Raw genomic sequence first — 19,603 nt, forward strand, 5'->3', positions numbered from 1 at the left:
GGGATTTAATTAATACTTGAAGTATTAAAATAGGGTTATTTTCCATTTAAATCAAATTAAATGATTCTAATGAAAAAAAAGGTAATCATATTTAATATGGTTAGAGTTATTCCTAAAATATGTATCAAAGATCAGGGACTATTGTTGTAAATTGGTATTGGAATGGTGAATTGAATTCCATAAGCTAGTAACTGGTGATGTAACTTCCAAAAAAAACGATGAGAAACCTAATGAGAGTCATTTCATTCTTCCCCTTCCTTCCGTTACCAACGTGAACACCAAGAATAACTCTTTATGTAATTAAAGAGCCACGTGAGGTTGAGTGAGAGAGAGGAGAGACAGGAGGAAATCGAGAGGGTTGGCGAGATGTGTGTGTCTCCTACAAGCTGAAATGGCGTAGATAAAAGAAAGAAAAGACACATCGATGTTGATGTTTATGTTTGCGTGATCAGAAAACGAAGAGAAGAAGACCGGCCATTTGGAAAAGCGAGAAAGAGTTAGAGGGACAACAGTCGTGAAGACGGGTTGGTTATTGTTGTTAGAGTATTCCGGTGAGGGGCGTCTGAGCCACCATCGGGAAACAACAATGAGTTTAGTTAACTTTATACTCCATTACCTAAAGATGAGTTTAGTTAACTTTATACTCCATTATCTAATTAACTCTTATTAAATATTATTTAAAAGAAAAGAGAAACGAAAATTTGCATGGGTTAACATTTGTAAACGTGGCTATACAATGTCCAGCAGGTATGACATGATTCTTATGCATAATTTTATGGATACATGCATAAAACGATGTAAAGATACATAAAGATATTAATATAATATATAATGGGGTTTAGTTTTCAATTATGTAATTTTTTTTTGGAACCGACAAATAGATATATAAATAGAAGGCAACTTCTAGCAAGTGACTAGAAGAGCAATAAAAGTTACAAACAACAGAAAAAGATTACAAACAAAAGAAGGGACATTCACACCATTTAGCCCACACCATATTGGTTCTATTTTTCCTATTTTTAATCCAAAGAAACGTAGTGGATTGGATGATATCTGCACAGTTGGAGGGAGGCAGCCGCTTCATGTTGAAGATTCTATCATTTCGGGCCTTCCAAATGCACCAAAGTGAAGCGTAACATATTCCCAGAAGCAATTTCTTTTTTTGAGGGCAGTCAAACCAATTATTGGCATAATCTATGATATCGTATACCGTTTGGAAATTAGATATTGTAACCCCGCACCATTTCAGAATGCAATCTAGTACCAAACGGGCATACTCACATCCAACTAATGCATGATCGGCACTTTCCTCCATGGTCCCACAGTGACTGCATAAATTAGTTTCCAAAACTACCCCTCTGGATGATAAAGCAGTGGCTGAAGGGATTTTACCCAGTCTTGCTCGCCAAATAAAGCACATCACCTTAATTGGAATTTCTTTTAGCCAAGTAAACTTACCATTAGCAATCGGCGGACTGAAATCCCAAAGTTTCCTTAGAGCCTTGACAATGAAAGATCCATCCGAGGTGAGACTACAGTGCCAGTAGTCTCTAATTGGGTCTTGCTTTTTGGTTAGGACCTGTTCAACTGGAATATTCTTCTTTACCAAATCTTTTCTAATGCCCGCAATGTTATTCCATACGCCAGGTAGAGTATTACTCGCATAGCAGTTATCGGGTTTCGATCTTAAATTATGCATTCCAATTATTGCTTCTGCCCAAATACTTGTGGGCCCTGATCGTAATCTCCACCACCATTTCATGATTAAAGAAACATTTAGAGATTTGATTGTACCTACACCCAGTCCACCAGCATCTTTGGACGCTATAACCTTGTCCCATGATGCCCAATATATCTTTCGGTTACCTTCGGAGCTTCCCCACAAAAATTGTCTTCGGATTTTTTTTAGTTTATCTATCACACCTTGCGGTGCCACAAAAAGTGAGACATAGTAAGTCGGAAGATTTCCAAGGACGGATTGCACAAGAGTTAGTCTCCCCCCGAACGATAGAGTTTTAGACTTCCATTTTGACAGCTTTGCATGGAATCGGTCAATCACTGGTTTCCAGTTTTTTTTTAAATTTCATATTCGCCTCGACTGGGACCGCGAGATAAGTGAAAGGTAATGTGGCCGGCTCGCATCCCAGCGGTCTAGAAAATCTCGACACCTCCTGCGTGTTTACCCCTATCCCAAACACCCGAGATTTGTTGAAATTGACCTTGAGTCCGGAGGATACATGAAAACAATGTAGAATTCTGGCTAAATTTTTTATGTTTTGTTCCGACCATTCACCTAGGAACAGGGCATCATCGGCATACAATAAGTGAGAGATTGAGGGGCCATCATGTGGTATTTTAAGGCCGTGCAATACTCCCCTATCACAAGCAGCCCTCATAGCCACACTTAAACCCTCCATTGCGATGATAAAGAAGAATGGGGAGAGTGGATCACCTTGTTTGACTCCTCTCGAGATGGGGAATTCGTTAGTGGGGTTCCCATAGACAAGAACCGATGATTTTGAAGAGGCCAAGCAACCGTTGATCCAACATCTCCATTTATCTCCAAATCCCATGGCTTTCATGTTTGAATCTAGAAATTCCCAATTAGTCGAATCAAAGGCTTTGTTAAAGTCGACTTTGAAGAGTAAAACATTCTTTTTTTCCTTCTTTGCCCATGAACATATCTCATTAACCACCAATGGACCATCGAGTATGTTTCGTCCCTCCACGTATGCGGATTGTACCTCGTCAATACAACTTCCTAATACCCTCTTGAGCCGATGAGCAAGTATTTTTGCTATGATTTTGTAAATGGAACGGATTAGACTTATCGGTCGGTAATCGCTAAGCATGAGGGGGTCTTTGATTTTGGGGATTAGAGAGATGAAGGAGGATTTGCAAGAAATATCAAGTTTCCCGTATCTCTCGAAGTGTTTGACCACCGCAACAATGTGACCAAATACAACATCCCAATATTTTTTGAAAAACTTAAAATGAGAATCCGTCTGGGCCAGGAGCTTTCTCATTTCCACACACCCAGACATCAGCTTTAAGTTCTTCCAAAGTGATCATGGCTTCCAACACATCATTGTCGATAGGTAGAATGCGTTTGAATTGGCTGCTAACCAGCTTGGGTCTAGAAGGCCACTTCTCCTTGAATTTGTCTGCAAAAAAGTTGAAAGCTTCCGACTTTATTAACACCGGATCGGTACACCAAGTACCATTGATCATAAGGCCATCAATCCCATTTTTCTGCTATTATGATTGACATGACCATGAAAAAAACGGGTGTTTTCATCCCCGTCGACCGCCCACTTTACCCTTGATTTTTGTTTGATATCTAGGACTTTGAATTTCTCCAACTCTGTAATAGATTTGAAACTGTCTCGCCTTGAGTCAATTTCTTGTGGTGTAAGAAGTCTAGATTCTGCCTCATGGTCCAAATGTGCCATAATTTGTTTGTGTTTGGAGAGTTCCAACTCTTCTTTAGGATGATCTAAAGCTCTCCATGCCTTCAGACCCTCTTTCACGTGTTTCAATTTTGCATGTAAATGTTGATCTGGTGTTCCATACCCCTGAAAGTTGTTCCAATGTGTGATGAATGCCCTTTCAAATCCATCTCTGAGCAGCCATGAGTTGAAAAGTCTGAATGGTGGAGGTCCAAAATCAGGCCTAACTGTGGATAGCTGAATTGGACAATGGTCAGATAGTTCACGAGGAACAGCTGTGACAGTGGCGGACGGGGCAATGTCGAGGAAGCATGGACTAAGAAGAAAATGATCAAGTTTACTGAGTTTAAGATCTTCATTTCTAAAACACGTGAAACGAAAACCTCCCATTTTTGGGTCTCTCAGTCCCACTTCACTGATGAAATTGTTGAAATCTCGAGCAGTTCGATTGCAGAAGATAGAGTTAAATCTCTCTTCTGGTCGCCTAACAGCGTTAAAGTCACCTAGTAGGATCCACATGCCGTCATATGTATGAATGATTCCTTTTAGTGCATCCCAAAGGTTAGCTTTCTCTAGAGCCGGTTGGGGTCCGTAAATGTTTGCAAAAATCACCGGTCTTTGAACCCCCACCCAGGTTCCGATATTGATAAGATAATGTTTTGAGGATAATACTTGAGTAGAACTGAACATACTACTATCCCATAAGTTCAATAACCCCCCAGAACGTCCAGATGCATTAATCCTGCTTGAGCCTAATTCAGTCGACCCCCAACATGATGCAACATCGATATATTCTGCATCTGATAACTGAGTTTCCTGTATAGCAATGAAAGAAAGCTTGTGTGCGGATCTTATCCTTCTAACCCAAGACACCTTATGGTCTTCTCCAATGCCACAAATATTAAGGGAGAGAAAATTCATTGGGGACCATTGATCTCACTTGATTCGCCTAGGACTTCAATTAACACGGGATTATCCGGTGGAATTTCGAATCCAATCAAAGAGCCCACGAAAGCAGTGGCTTCAATTTCAGACAACGACAATGATGCAGAAGAGGGATGATAGTTCAACCTTGAGTTTAAGAAATTTTGACCGAGGAGGAGGGGAGGATTATTAAGAGATGGAGGAATCAATGTACGAGACCCAATAAGCTCTTCCTGGGGGGTAGAGTCTGCGAACAATTTGACCGGTAAGGGGAGATCACCAGTTGGGGAGCGGAGTCCACGTTTGCGTTTTGCCGAGGAACGATAATTCACAGATGGATCCGGAATGACCAAAGTTGGAATAGAGGGATGTGGAGATGTTGACGGGAAAGGCCCAAAGCACCCTGAGTGGGCCAGATCATGTGGAAAAGGGATGGGCCCATTAGTACTAGTTCCTATAGGATCCGACCCATTATGGTCCACCTGTATTGAGGGTTCAACAACCCATGGATCTGTAAATGTATTTCCGTTAGCATTAGCCTCAGCACCATGCACGAGTGACGGTTCCAATTCCCCAGATTTTAAGCATGCGCGTAAGTCTTGGGACTCCAATAGTTATGTCGATGATTCAGAATTCAAAGCGACGCCGGAAAGTGGAGATTCGACGACGTTGGATTCAAACCCGGCACAGGGAGCCTCTGTGGGAGTAGGCGGCGGTGTTGGGGATGCATCATCCATGGTTGGAACAATCTCACCGTCTTCAATTTCTGTATCTTCAATAGAATCCTCATCTGAGGAATCATTGACGTCGTCATCATCAGTAGCTTCCGCCATTGGAGAGTTTGCTAATTTTGAGTCAGAATCCGAAGTATATGTTTCATATGGTTCATTTTCGGTGTCAAATTTAAAAGGTAACCATGGTTCATCTTCGTATTCGACCACACCTACAGTAAAAGAGTTACCATCCACCTCCACATTAACTTCCTCATTAAGTTTTTTCTTTTCGCCGGTGAGAATGGCAAGTTTTACAACAGATAGGTCCACCCGCTCCAGGATCTGTTCAAAAGGAGTAATCGATTTCCCAAATTTTGCAAGAATTGCATTAAAATTGGATTCATTCCAGAGTCTTAGAGGTAGACCCACAATCCTAACCCATGCAACCCTTTCGAATTTTGATTCTTCAATGCCATCGTGTTTTAACCAATTAAAAGTATCTTTCCAGTTGCAATCATTTTCTAGGAACCTCCGCGCGTTGACTGTGGAATCAAAGCTGATGAGAGCCAGCAATCCACCTAGATATTTGACAGAGGGTCGGTGCTCACTGTGGAACGATATCAACGCCGGCACATGTCCTAAGTGAGGAATCGATTTGGCTTCGCCAATAAGAGTGGAATTTTTTATCCAATGATCCATGTGTTTATCACATTGTAGATTGATCATGGGGAAAGAACCAGGAGACCCAATTGATCTGATTACAGGAGGCCGGTGTGATGCCTTGGCACAGGTGACTTGTGCGTATGAGCGGTTATCCACAAATCTCAATCCGGCAGTGTTGTGAGTTCCCTTGGTTGTCGGCGGTCTCGATTTGTGATGTATTGGTTCGTGAGGCTTCTTCCTCCCGTGTCTAGCAATGTTTACCTCCAATATATTGTTTTTGCATATAACCCCGTGTAACTTGGATTCCAAGTTCTTGACGTCTTCCACACCTAGGAATTGGACAAATCCATAGTTCTTACCGTTTTTCCCTTTGTTTCTTCCGAAATAGATGTCAGACAGACTGCCATAGGGTGAGAAAATCTTCCTAAACTCTGCCTTTGTTGATCTGTTTGGAATGTTGGAGACGAAGAAACTGGTTTCTTCATGATCTACTCCTGGCATTTCCGGTGATTTGCGTCGCCTGACCTCAGTCCATTTGCCTTCCATGGGGCCACTCTAAGTTCAACAATCACACGTTCTTATTTATGAAGATTATAAAGTTAGAATTGCTACTTGAAATATTATAACACAAAACATTAAATCGTAAACTAGATCTTATTTATTGTTTCGGTATTTGTTTATCTTAAAGAGTTATGGGAACGCGATTTTGAAACGTTTCAACTATAAGAAATCAAAGGTGAGTTGATAGATTCCAATATGTGCAATATGGGATATATTCTTGTTTTGCTTTTTGTGAGAATTGTATGCTTTTGAAATTTGGTTGATGTGTATATTTTGGTACTTGATACGATTATTTGCAACTTTGATATGTTATATGAAATTCTTGATATTTGACTATGATCTTGTAGAGTATCATCTAGTGTATACTTGTTATGAATTATGATTATGATTATACAAATATTACATGTGTGTTCTTGATTTACGATTGATTATGTGAGGTTATGTGTAGAGGGTAAGGGTAGAACCTAGCACTTAGCTTGAAACCCTATCCGGATACCTTCGAGCGTGGTTGGTTGCAATATATCTTATGGGAAAAGAGATAAAGCCAATTAAAGAGTTGCTCGGTCTTTGTAGATGCCCGTGCGACACATGGTACACGTACACTTCGTTGTTCGTGGACTGGAGTGGTCTTTGCCATTCAATCGAGACCGAATCAAGCGTCATGTGGGATTCGGGAGGTGTATCGTGAAATTGACACCATTTGAACCGATCCTGAACGACATCACAGCTCCTCATGCCCTGAAGATCAGAGTAGTGCAAGTGGAAGTCTTAGAGTTGGTGTTTCGGGTGGAAGTCATGAGCCACTTATAGCATTTTACTGGCTGAGCACATTAGTAGTGAACGAGTTATTTCTCTTTAGGTTAGGTACCACTATGAGACTACCTACACCTATACGATTACAATACGTACCTTTGATACGACAAAATACGATTATGATAGGATTATGCATGAACTACGATCGATGATATACAAATGAATGAGTTATGATGGAATGATATATGAATGAGGATTGATTGATGATTTATTTGCAAATTCTTTTTGCATGTTTATAATTTGAATGATTGACTCGTTAGGAGATTTTTTTCCCTATGATTGTGTACAAACTTATATTGGCTGACGAAGCATCTGATAACACTTGTTTCTTTGCATTGTGCATTTATGATTGGTTAGGCAGCTTACGATCTTGTGTAACACCGTGAATTTTCAAACAAATTTTTCGTTTTAAAATCACATGATTCTCATAATACATTTCATAAAAATCTCATTGGTTTAATTTACAAAACACAACTCCATAAATTGTTTGATTAATAATCCAGGATCCTCAAAACATGACTCTTTCTCTGGTGTGTACAATCAAGCCGGTGCCTTCCCGCGATCCTGAGAAACCTGAAACACATAACACATAAGACGGTAAGCACGAAGCTTAGTGAGTTCCCCAAAATACCACACACATAGCTCATTATCCACTCGAGGCTATATCACTGTAAGACCCTCCGGTCAATGTGTCTCAGTGGGACCCTCCAGTCCCACGGTTCGTTGGACCCTCTGGTCAGGTATGTAAAGCTTCGCATAGCATAAATCACAAAGACATAATGCGCAACAATAAACATAATGCAGGATAACATAATACTCAATGTAAGCACATAAGACCCTCAGGTCACACATAAGTACCACTCTAGGTAAAGTATAGTGAGAAGACTCACCTTGCGAGTAGCAAGCAATCATCCTCGAACTTGAATCTCGAACTAGACACTACCTAACACATAGGGTAAATATCTCTAATTAATACTTGATTCTCGATTCTCAATAACCAAATGTTATTCTTCTTTCTCTAACTCTTAAATTTGGGTAAAAGACCATTTTACCCCTCCATGGTCTCCATTACTCATGTTGACCAAACCCTAAAGTCAACAGAAGTCAAAGTCGAGTCAACAGTCCATGTTTGAACCGACTCGCCTGGTGCACTAAGGCGAATCGTCGAGTCCACTCGTTCCTCATAAGTCTTGTGAAGGTCTAGCTCCTCGAGTTAACCCCTAACTCACCGAGCTATTGCACGGTCCAGCTCATTGGGACAAACCCTAACCTACTCGTCGAGGCAGTTCATGGACTCGGCGAGTCCCTTCGATCTAATTCCTCATTCAGACGATTTAAGGCAGATCTATCACTCCAAACACTAGATCTACTATCATAAGGCTCGATTGTCACGTAAAGCTTCGATCTTTACGCTCATGCATGGTGATTTTGCTCCAATCTATCAATACATGTTCTCACAAGGTGTTAAAATCCATACTCCTCTCGTGGATGAATAAAGTTGGGACCTTTGGGCTCTAGGGACCTCACAATGTCCAGATCTGAGGTTTAAATCTCCTGATAACTTAGTATTCTCGAAGTCCCAAATAATATGTGATGAAAACCCTAACTTCTCAAACTCATGAGATCCAACTAATAAGATGAGAAAGGGGTAGACTTTATACCTTCTACAGAAGCTCCAGGTGAAGAAATACTAGATCCCATAGCCTCTTCTCATTCCTTGCTTGTTGCTCACTCCTTTCCTTGCAAACATTCACCAAAAACACTTGATATTAGCTCAAGCACTCTCTCTTATCTTCAATGGCCGCTAAGGGTTTCACACAGGAAAGTTGGGCAGCTGGTGAGGCGCATTTGAGCTTATAAGGCCCCTTAAATAGGCCCCAACCCCGAGAATTTAGGGTTTCCTTGCACAACACCAACTCGACGAGTCGGCACACTGACTCGTCGAGTCCGCTCATTAAACCCACGCGGATGACTCGACTCTACTCGACGAGTTGGACTCACAACTCGTCGAGTCGCTCCATAAATCTCAGAATTTACTCTTACAATGATATATCTAAAAATCCGGATGTTACAATTCTCTCCCACTTGAATTAGATTTCGCCCTCGAAATCGCTCCTCCACAACACATAGATCGATCCAAAAATCCGAAAGCACCACCGAAAGGATCTCATACCACACCGCTAACTTCCTCCATGGACACCTGAATCCAACAGGAACTCCCATCCCGGAAAAGGACACACCATTCTGCCGCTACGAAACCCCCTTCTGACTCTCCAGAATCTGGAAACTCTAGTGGCCTGTCTCACTGCCAAACCGCCCTCTCAAGACATCACCATGTTATTCGCTACTCGAATAACAGTCCTCGCTAACTCACTGCCCCTCTGATTCTATCGTTGCGACTGATAGAAACAAGTCAATGCCCAAGAATTGGCTACCGATCACTCATACCAGATACATTAAACAATCCAGATCATACTCTAAGGGACGAAAGGGTCACATCACACCAGGGACCCGCCCATTGAACTGCAATCAGAACCCATCTGAACAAAACGTACCCCAATACTCTGTTCTTAATACATGAAAAAGATCATGCCCGCTCAGAGGTGTCCTCGCACCTCTATGAGCATAAGCCTCATCTCCCTCTCACATATCACTTTCAACACTGAGCACTAGATCGACTCTCGACCCAATAGTTGAACCTCCAAAGGTTACCCACTATACACCCAATAAGACGACTTACCAGCTTCCTTCTCACAGTGACCATCTCGGCCCGTCGTGACGCACAAGTCACGAAGTTCGCCTTACCCCAAGCGAATACTACAACACTATCTGAAGTCGCCTCTCTTCCAACCTCTGTCGTCTACTACCTACTAGTTCTGTGTGCCTCGCGATCCTTCCCAATCCAACGAACTAGCTCGCTCAAGTCTAAAACATCGGACGGAAACACATCTCCCTCAAAATGAGATCCACCCGGAATCTGAAACTGCTCGTCCACCACACAGATAGAACTATATTCACCCACCAGAGTCTGATCCGACACATAATTGGAACCACTCGTCCCAATCTAGCACTCCACTCATGCCCCATGCTCCACGATTATACACATGTATTGCACCTCGATCCTTCCGATTCGTGACAACCACGCTCTAACTCAAAACACGACGGTTTTCGACCACCGTCGAAATCCCAATCTCGCCTTTGGTTCGGCCCCCAGGTTCTCACAGACTCTTCTGGTAAGGCTACCCATGCCTAAGAGCCGCTCTGCATCATACCCTGACTAATAAGGCTGCGGCCCTCCCCCCGCAGTTATACAACACTTTCTCTCTCACTGACTAACACGTTCTACGGCTCTCCGTAGTCCAATGGCACTCTCTCATCGCCTCGCGACTGCTACGGCCCCCTGCAGTCTTGCGATATTCTCTCTTTCTCTCTCGCTAGCTCATGAATGATTCGGCTTCCCGCAGTCTCATAATACTCTCTCTGACTCACGTATGCTACGACTCTCTGCAGTCACACGATACCGTTTTCTCTGACTCACGTATGATGCGGCTCTCCACAGTCACACAATCCCTTTTCTATCACTGACTCATGGATGTTACGGCTCCCCGTCGTCTTACAACACTCTCTCACTCACTGACTTGCCATGGGATCACTCCATGGTTTTCCCTGATAATCCTAAGTGATCACTCCCACTCGGATCCACTCGTTCTCTTATCACCTCATAATCTCATCATCATATTATCACTACACTGAGTTCACTAACTCATGCTCCACAACCCCAACATAGATAGGTGCACCCACCTACTCAGCTTATGCACCACCGCTCCTGATGTAAATTCTCGTAAGCAAGACACTTTTCTCAACACAGGTACACCCTTAGACAGTCTCGTTCTGGCGACAATTAACTGATGGGTTCCCACTGGAACAATAGTCACTCGGTACTCCACTTGCAAACTCAAATCTCAAAATAATCGAAAAATTTAGGGCGTCATACTCAGATACCCCGGTACACCATCACGAAATCTCATGATGTATTGTCTCATACACTGATCTTCCACTCACGACATCATACTCGGATACCACAATACACTCTTTCAGAATCTCACAATGTCCTGTCTCATCCACTGATCTTCCACTTTCACAGCTCGCAACCTCGAAATACTCCAACTCACAACTTGACACACGGAGGAATCGTGAATGTCAAGAACCCGCTGACGACCATCCGAAACCCCATCCTCTATGGCTCAAACCCATGCAAGAATACTCATACCGACTCTGAAGTTGACTGCCCAATCAACATTTACCCTTCCCAGAGTGCATATAACAACCCATACATTGAACCAGAAATTTTCCACCCCCTAAACTATCCTTACGAGTCACCCACCTCGAATTTACCATTACAACCTCGAAGAATTCCTAACCACCGCAAGGTCTCCGACCAACGGCCACCTGCCGTGGAGACACCTATCCCTTCCTGAACACATACAACATGCATTATCTCGCTCTGCACCTCACCTTGATCACCAATAACCCTGGTCTCCTGTATCCGCACCGCAGGTCACTACATCCAGTCCTCTAACCGCTCTTGAACAAACCTATGATAATCTAAATACAATGCGCGGTTCTCCACCACTCAGGGCTCAAACCATTACCATTTGGCACGCCAACCATCTATTCTACAGACTGTCTCACCAGGTACATTACACTTGACTCTTGGATTCGTACAACGCAACACTCGATGATCTTCCGATGCAAACCAGAAAACTCCAAATATCTCGTAGCTCATACAAAATTCTCATAATTCCCTCGATATGACTGCCTTTAGTCATCTCGAAGCCTCAAACCGACACACCACCGGATGCCCCAACTGTTCCAAACAGTCGTGACTCTCAATCTAGAAATAATGCACTATCACGCACCTCGTCTCTGATTCCTCAACCAGCCTCTCATCGCAGAAGCCATCATAAAAGCAAGAGACCTTACTCTCATAGTCGATACACAATGTAGACAACGAGGGCCACCGCCCCATTATACTCCTCTTGATCACTTGAAACTGCTGCTAGAAGTATGCCTGACTCGACTAAGGCATCTCCTTGTCCTCATCTCAGTCCCCACTAATAGCTCTCTCGTGTTATATCGAATACCTCGTAGCAACCATGCTGCCAAAATACTCCGGTGAAAAGGTTGAAACCCTATGCTACCCCACGTGGTTTACCTCCAACTCTGGAAATGGAAACTTAATATCTTATTTTTGCTTCTCCCAGGAAGCGGAAACAGCGCAACTCTCGTCACAGAAAGTGACATCTCAACTATCGGCCGATCGCTCAACTCAGGCCGTAACTCTCCATAAAATCTCATTTCTACTCATCCCTGTGTCTTGCGACTCCAACTGGCATCTTACCAAAGAAAATCTCTTCAAAACTAACTCGATTTCTACTCATCCCTCTGGCCCCACACTCTATCATATCTCTTCTCAGCCTAATAAATCACAACGGGCTAACGGGAAAAACCAGAAGCACTAGCCGCCACGAATCATGGTACTCGAACCATGCGATCTCCTCTCAATCTGCTACGAATCATGGTACTCGAACCATGTTAGTACCCCAATCTGCTACAAATCACTTCTCAATCTGCTACTTAGAACCTCTGGAATTCTTCATGTTTCGAGTACGGATCCTCTGCTTTCAGTAGTACGGGCCCATACTACCTGCCACATCTACCCATACTTTCCACACGGATCGTCCCAGATTTCCTAAGTAGCTGCTCAACCTCATCGATTACCAATCTCGATATGTATGGTCGCTATACAGCAAATACTCTCCTCTATCAATGTACTCTTCTGACGAAAGTCACCTCTCAGGCTCTTCCTAAGTTCTCACACTTCTCCGCCATCATCTGCTGAAGAACTCCTCATGATGCCAGCCATCTACCTCCTGAATATCGTCATATTCACTCGGTAGTTGACTCCCATAATCAAGAGTTCCACAAAGCACAAAGCAATCAGCATTCGGGCATCGAATAATCTCCACCAACACGCAAAACCACTCTAGGCTACAGCTCCACTTGCTCTACTCACACTCAAAAGGTATCACTGAACTCAAGCAACCCTATCTCACTACTCCCTCAATAGACTCCTCAATTGCTCATCTAGGTATCTCTCCTAGATTACTCCTCTACTCAAAGTTCTCTCTAAAAGATTCCTACTGGATACTCTTACTCCTCACATACTCAAAGCACATCACAGATAGCGACAATTCCTAGGCTAAGGCATCACAAATCAGGCATCTCTAGCCCTAAAATATGAAATACCTAGCCTACCTTCTAGCATGCATTACCAATATCTCAATCATAACTAATAACACAAATAAGTAAGGGTACTTTGGGAAATCACCGTTCGGGCTCTGGCTAATTGTACACACTGCTCCTTCTCGTTTTCTCTTAGAAACTCTTACTCGTTAAAGAAAAATCTTTTCTTTTTGAAAACTTTTGTCAAATCCTCAGTTTGAGTCCAGACTTACCCGAAGGTGCATCCGAATCCCTCAAACCAAGGCTCTGATAACAACTTGTAACATCGTGAATTTTCAAACAAATTTTTCGTTTTAAAATCACATGATTCTCATAACATATTTCATAAAAATATCATTGGTTTAAAATCCAGGATCCTCAAAACATGACTCTTTCTCTGGTGTGTACAATCACGGCGGTGCCTTCCCGCGATCCTGAGAAATCTGAAACACATAACACATAACACGGTAAGCACGAAGCTTAGTGAGTTCCCCAAAATACCACACACACAGCTCATTAGCCACTCGAGGCTATATCACTGTAAGACCCTCCGGTCAATGTGTCTTAGTGGGACCCTCCAGTCCCACGGTTCGTTGGACCCTCTGGTCAGGTATGTAAAGCTTCGCATAGCATAAATCACAAAGACATAATGCGCAACAATAAACATAATGCAGGATAACATAATACTCAATGTAAGCACATAAGACCCTCGGGTCACACATAAGTACCACTCTAGGTAAAGTATAGTGAGAAGAATCACCTTGCGAGTAGCAAGCAATCATCCTCGAACTTGAATCTCGAACTACACACTGCCTAACACATAGGGTAAATATCTCTAATTAATACTCGATTCTCGATTCTCAATAACCAAATGTTATTCTTCTTTCTCTAACTCTTAAATTTGGGTAAAAGACCATTTTACCCCTCCATGGTCTCCATTACTCATGTTGACCAAACCCTAAAGTCAACAGAAGTCAAACTCGAGTCAACAGTGCATGTTTGACCCGACTCGCCGAGTGCACTAAGGCGACTCGTCGAGTCCACTCGTTCCACATAATTCTCCTAAAGGTCTAGCTCGTCGAGTTAACCCCTAACTCGCCGAGCTATTGCACGGTCCAGCTCATCGGGACAAACCTTAACCGACTCGTCGAGTCAATTCATGGACTCGGCGAGTCCCTTCGATCTGATTCCTCATTCAGACGATTTAAGGCCGATCTATCACTCCAAACACTAGATCTACTACGTGATGAAAACCCTTACTTCTCAAACTCATGAGATCCAACTAATAAGATGAGAAAGGTGTACACTTTATACCTTCTACAGAAGCTCCAGGTGAAGAAATGCTAGATCCCATAGCCTCTTCTCATTCCTTGCTTGTTGCTCACTCCTTTCCTTTCAAAGATTCACCAAAAACACTTGATATTAGCTCAAACACTCTCTCTTATCTTCAATGGCCGCTAAGGGTTTCACACAGGAGAGTTGGGCAGCTGGTGAGGCGCATTTGAGGTTATAAGTCTCCTTAAATAGGCCCCAACCCCGAGAATTTAGGGTTTCCTCGCACAGCACCAACTCGGCGAGTCGACACACTGACTCGTCGAGTCCGCTCATTAAACCTACGCGGATGACTCGACTCTACTCGACGAGTTGGACTCACAACTGGTCGAGTCGCTCCATAAATCTCAGAATTTACTCTTACAATGATATATCTAAAAATTCGGATGTTACATCTTGGCTTGGTGAGATGGGGACGGACCTTCAACATATGATTTGAGGGGGCCGAAAATATAATATGTATAAAAATCGGTGAGCTGGGGGGGTGGAGGCAAAATTTTATATTTTTGGGTCTAATATGTATAAAATTAAAGTATAGAGGCTATTTGTAACAAAAATATCGTGGGGGGCCACAACCCCCCTCGCCCTAATAAAGCTCCGCCCATTGATGGGGTCACTTTTGGGTAGTTTATCATTAGAATAAAGATGTCACTTGGACATGTTATTTACTTTTTGATACTTATGCTTCCTGAATAATTAAATATTTGTGATCTTTTGGTTTTGAATTGAACGAAACGTTGTGGTTTGAAATGTTTTTGAAATAAACAATGTTTAAAGTCTTCCACTGCATTTTCCGTTATAAGATTTGAAAATTAAATGAAAAAATTGGGTAAAAATGACTACGTTACAAAACACATCCAAAAGACCATCCAAATCGGTCTCTAGGAACAACGAATTAACTGTGCAAGCCCTACCACGCATGTTACAACAACATTTGGCAACAACAACAACATCGATGTAATAGGGCGTACAACCATACATACCACTACCACCTCCATTACCATACACATACTATTAGGCATTTTGGCCATCGTAACCTCAAACAAGATATGCTCCTCAAACCATCCTGGGAAATCAAACAATACCACAAATCCAATGGACGCCGTAAGAAGTAACCAACAATTCATCTCGAGATATGAATAGAAATTTAATCATTGGCATGTTTTGATGTCAGGCAACTCAACTCTTATAAGTAGTATATGAGAGTATAAATTGGTAGGAGGAACAAGCATTCCCGAAACTTCAAAATACGATGGGTCGGGTGATCCAGACGGCCACATAGAAAATTACAAATGGACGATGGATGCATATTATCTGGACGAGAAAGAATGGTGTATCTTTTTTTCTAACCAAGTTCTTCGGAACAACACAATTATGGTACAAAAGTTTACTAACTGAAAGTATATACGATTTCAATCAATTACGAGAAGAGTTTGTTTGCCACTTCATACAACAAATGAGGTACACAACGGATACCCAGACCATCTTCAGATGTAGGCAGCGAGAAGTTGAATTATAACACGCCTTTGTGTATCGATTCAATAAAGCAACTCTTAACGCCCCAGAAAGGGAAAATAGCTTGGTGATTCCTGCTTTCATGTAGAAATTACGTCCAAGAATTTTGTTCAAAAAGCTTGTTGGTAATTCGCCCAAATCAAGAAAGGACATGATGGAGAGAGTCCATCGCTACATGAAGCAAGAGGAAACAACATCCGAAAAATGAAGAGCGACCAAGGAGAGAGGATGCATGTTCAAAAGGACAAGCGCACGCCTTATGTAAAAGTTTTTGTCCAAGAAAACCAAAGATATAAAAACACAATGATGCAACGGTCAACTCGTTTTGTACAACAAGGTTGAAGCTATTCACTACGAAGAAATGGGGGAAGAAATTACGTATCAAGAATAGTTGAAGGCGAAAAGAATAACGGGGAAAAGTCGGGGGACAGGTCAGGCAGTAGGGAGCAAGGCAAGTATTGTGAATTTGACGAGTCCACCGAGACCGATACCATTGAATGTACCATGCTTCGAAGAGACTAGAGAACAAAATGAAGGCAGTGCAGCTAAGCAATCTAATAAGAGGACTCTGCACTAAGCAATGAGAAAGTATTGGCCTAATAGAGGCTAAGGTCAAACGCTCCGGGAAAAGCGATATTTTTTATGTTTCGTCAACATGCACAATCAAACACCAATCAAGAATGGGATGGAGACAAGTTTATGTTTGACGAATGGGATTACAACAATAATAACGACAAAGGAGATGAACTTGTGGTTATCGTAGGATTTAAAAGGAGAAATTACATGAATGACATTTATATGGACATTGGGAGCTCCATAAACATCATGTACAAGCACTTCTATAAACAGTTCTTAAGTCAAGTGCACATGTAAATAGAACCACTTGAGATGCACCTTATTAGCTTTTTTGGACACAATGTATGGCCCAAAGGAACGATTACAATGCCATTAACATTGGTATATTACAATAATGGTAGAAATGGCACCAAACAGGTCCGGTTTGTGATCATTAACGCATCCACGCCATACGACATCATATTTAGGAGACCGACAATGCACAAGTTCAGAGTGATAGTATCAACAATTCATGGATTAGTCAAGTTTCATACCATATCAGGGGTAGCTACAATACCATCAAAGAGAAGAGTAGGTAAATTTAAGCAACACCAAAGAAATGAGAAGGAATTTAGTAAACATGACACCATCATGCACCAACACGGAGACACGACACCACTAAGTACACCAATAACTACACTAGGAAAAGAAGAGAAGGTGAAGGAAAAATTTGAACAAATAGATCAAAGGGTAGTAAGTTTTTGCCCAAGAAACAACCTACACGAAGCAGGTAAGGCATTGGCAAAACAACAACCTTACATTTCCAAGAGCATGGAGTCTCAATAACAATAGCGAGATTCACATCAAAAATGAAAATAATAGTAAACGACAAGCATGATGACATGAAGAGGAAGCAAGACATAGTAACCAATATTCAAAATAGACAAGTAGCATGGTTACCTATCATGGATAAAAGCAACCCAGAGTAAGAAATGACAAATGAAACAATGTCGATCCCCACAAAGGACATAAAAATACCGATACAAAAGAAACAACAGGGCAACAGAAATGATAGTTGACAATCAAAAGTCTAAGGACCATGTATAAAAGGAAAGCCAAGCAAGATACCTGTGGAGATCTTACAAATAAAAAATGGGAAGCAGGAACAACAAAACCAACTAATTTCGCTTCATGGGTAAAGAAGAAACGATGTACATAAAGGAAACAAACAAAGGGGGCAGACAAAAACACCTCATATACAAGCGCAAAGGCGCCCATGTTCTAGTAGCAGCGACAATCAGTCAGGAAAACAAGCAATCCAGTGAAACAAGATGTTAGGAGAAAAGCAAGTATAGCAATTCTTACATATGCAAGCATGTATATGAAAGGAGGAAAACGACTACTTTTCCTAATCAATGAACTGATAGTTCAATGGCAAGACCAAGAAAGCAACAATAACTCTTTAATTGTAACTCGAACAGTAGACTACACATAAATTTTGGTCGTAGCAATATCTTGACCAAGGCTACCTGATCAGACAAAAATGCAACAATAACTCTTTAACTATAGCTTGGCCAGCCGACTACATAGAAATTTGTTCATAGCAATATCTTGACAAGGCTACCCAGTTAGAACAAAAAAGAAACAATAACTCTTTAACTGTAGCACGACCAACCGACTACATAGAAATTTTGGTCATAGCAATATCTTGATCAAGGCTACGCGTTTATCCAACAATGCAACAATAAGTCTTTAATTGTAGCTCAGCTAACCGACCATATAGCAATTTTAGTCATAACAATATATTGACCAAGGCTACCGGGTTAGCCAAGAAAGCACTAATAACTCTTTGATTATAGCTCGGCCAAACGACTACATAGAAATTTTGGTCATAGCAATATCTTGACCAAGGATACCCGGTTAGCCAAAAAAAAAACACTAAATCTTTAACTGTAGCTCAGCCAGCGGACTACATAGAAATTTTGGTCATAGCAATATCATGACCAAGGCTACATGGTTAGCCAAGAAAATAAAAGTAGTCAGTAGACCACTTAGAAAACTGTATCCCTGCGACGAAAGAACTAAAGCCAATTGGTTTACTAATTATTGCCCAAAGGCTAAATTATCGAGTTATAACTAGTTTGGAAGCAACAAGTTAAGAAAAAAGGTTAGATAACCTAATAAAAAAGCAAGGAAGTCAAGAAAAAGTATTCAATATCCAAGGTACATAAAAAAACAATAGCACATGTAACGTCCCAAGAACCATAAAAAAAATTTCATTTTAAAAAGACATTTCCATAAAAACCATAAAGTACCCAATCATTGTTTCAAAACATAATCATAAAAATCAGAGTATCAATAACATCTCTCAAGTAATAATCAATAAGATTATGTGTATGATCATGCCTTCTCCTTTCCCTGATCCTTTAAAGCACCTGAAACATTTAAATCCACAACCGTAAGCCAAACCTTAATGACTTCTCCCAAAATACGCTACACAACAATACACATATAATGCATGCACACATGATCCTACAGTCTGACTAGACCGCCTAGCAAGGCTTACATTACACCTAGACCAATATCCTTGGACCTACAATCTAACTGGACCACCTCGTAAGGCCTACAGTACACATGGACTGCTCAGGTATCTTGACCTACAACATAAAATAGGACCGCCCCAACCCAACCAAAATATGTCGACATATGAAAATAGATAAGCAATAACAAGAAAACATAGGTAATCATAATAAAATCTACCAATCTAACAGATTGCTACATTATACGAAAATC

General features: G+C 41.6%; 2 protein-coding genes across 2 annotated transcripts; both read right to left on the reverse strand.

Moving 5' to 3' along the window:
- Positions 1 to 952: 952 nt before the first annotated feature.
- LOC145112343 (uncharacterized) lies at positions 953 to 3,044 on the reverse strand. The gene is made up of 2 exons (XM_079048517.1): positions 2,294 to 3,044; positions 953 to 2,058 (listed from the first exon to the last, which is right to left on the reverse strand). Exons 1-2 carry the CDS (start codon positions 3,042 to 3,044, stop codon positions 953 to 955), a joined length of 1,857 nt encoding a protein of 618 aa, XP_078904643.1.
- Positions 3,045 to 3,227: 183 nt separating this feature from the next.
- LOC145112344 (uncharacterized) lies at positions 3,228 to 4,370 on the reverse strand. The gene has a single exon (XM_079048518.1). The coding sequence runs from the start codon at positions 4,368 to 4,370 to the stop codon at positions 3,228 to 3,230; it is 1,143 nt and encodes a 380-aa protein (XP_078904644.1).
- Positions 4,371 to 19,603: the final 15,233 nt, after the last annotated feature.

The sequence above is a fragment of the Lactuca virosa genome, chromosome 5 (genome assembly GCF_052849685.1).
Source record: "Lactuca virosa cultivar CGN04683 chromosome 5, Lactuca_virosa_CGN04683_v6, whole genome shotgun sequence".
Classification (NCBI taxonomy): domain Eukaryota; kingdom Viridiplantae; phylum Streptophyta; class Magnoliopsida; order Asterales; family Asteraceae; genus Lactuca; species Lactuca virosa.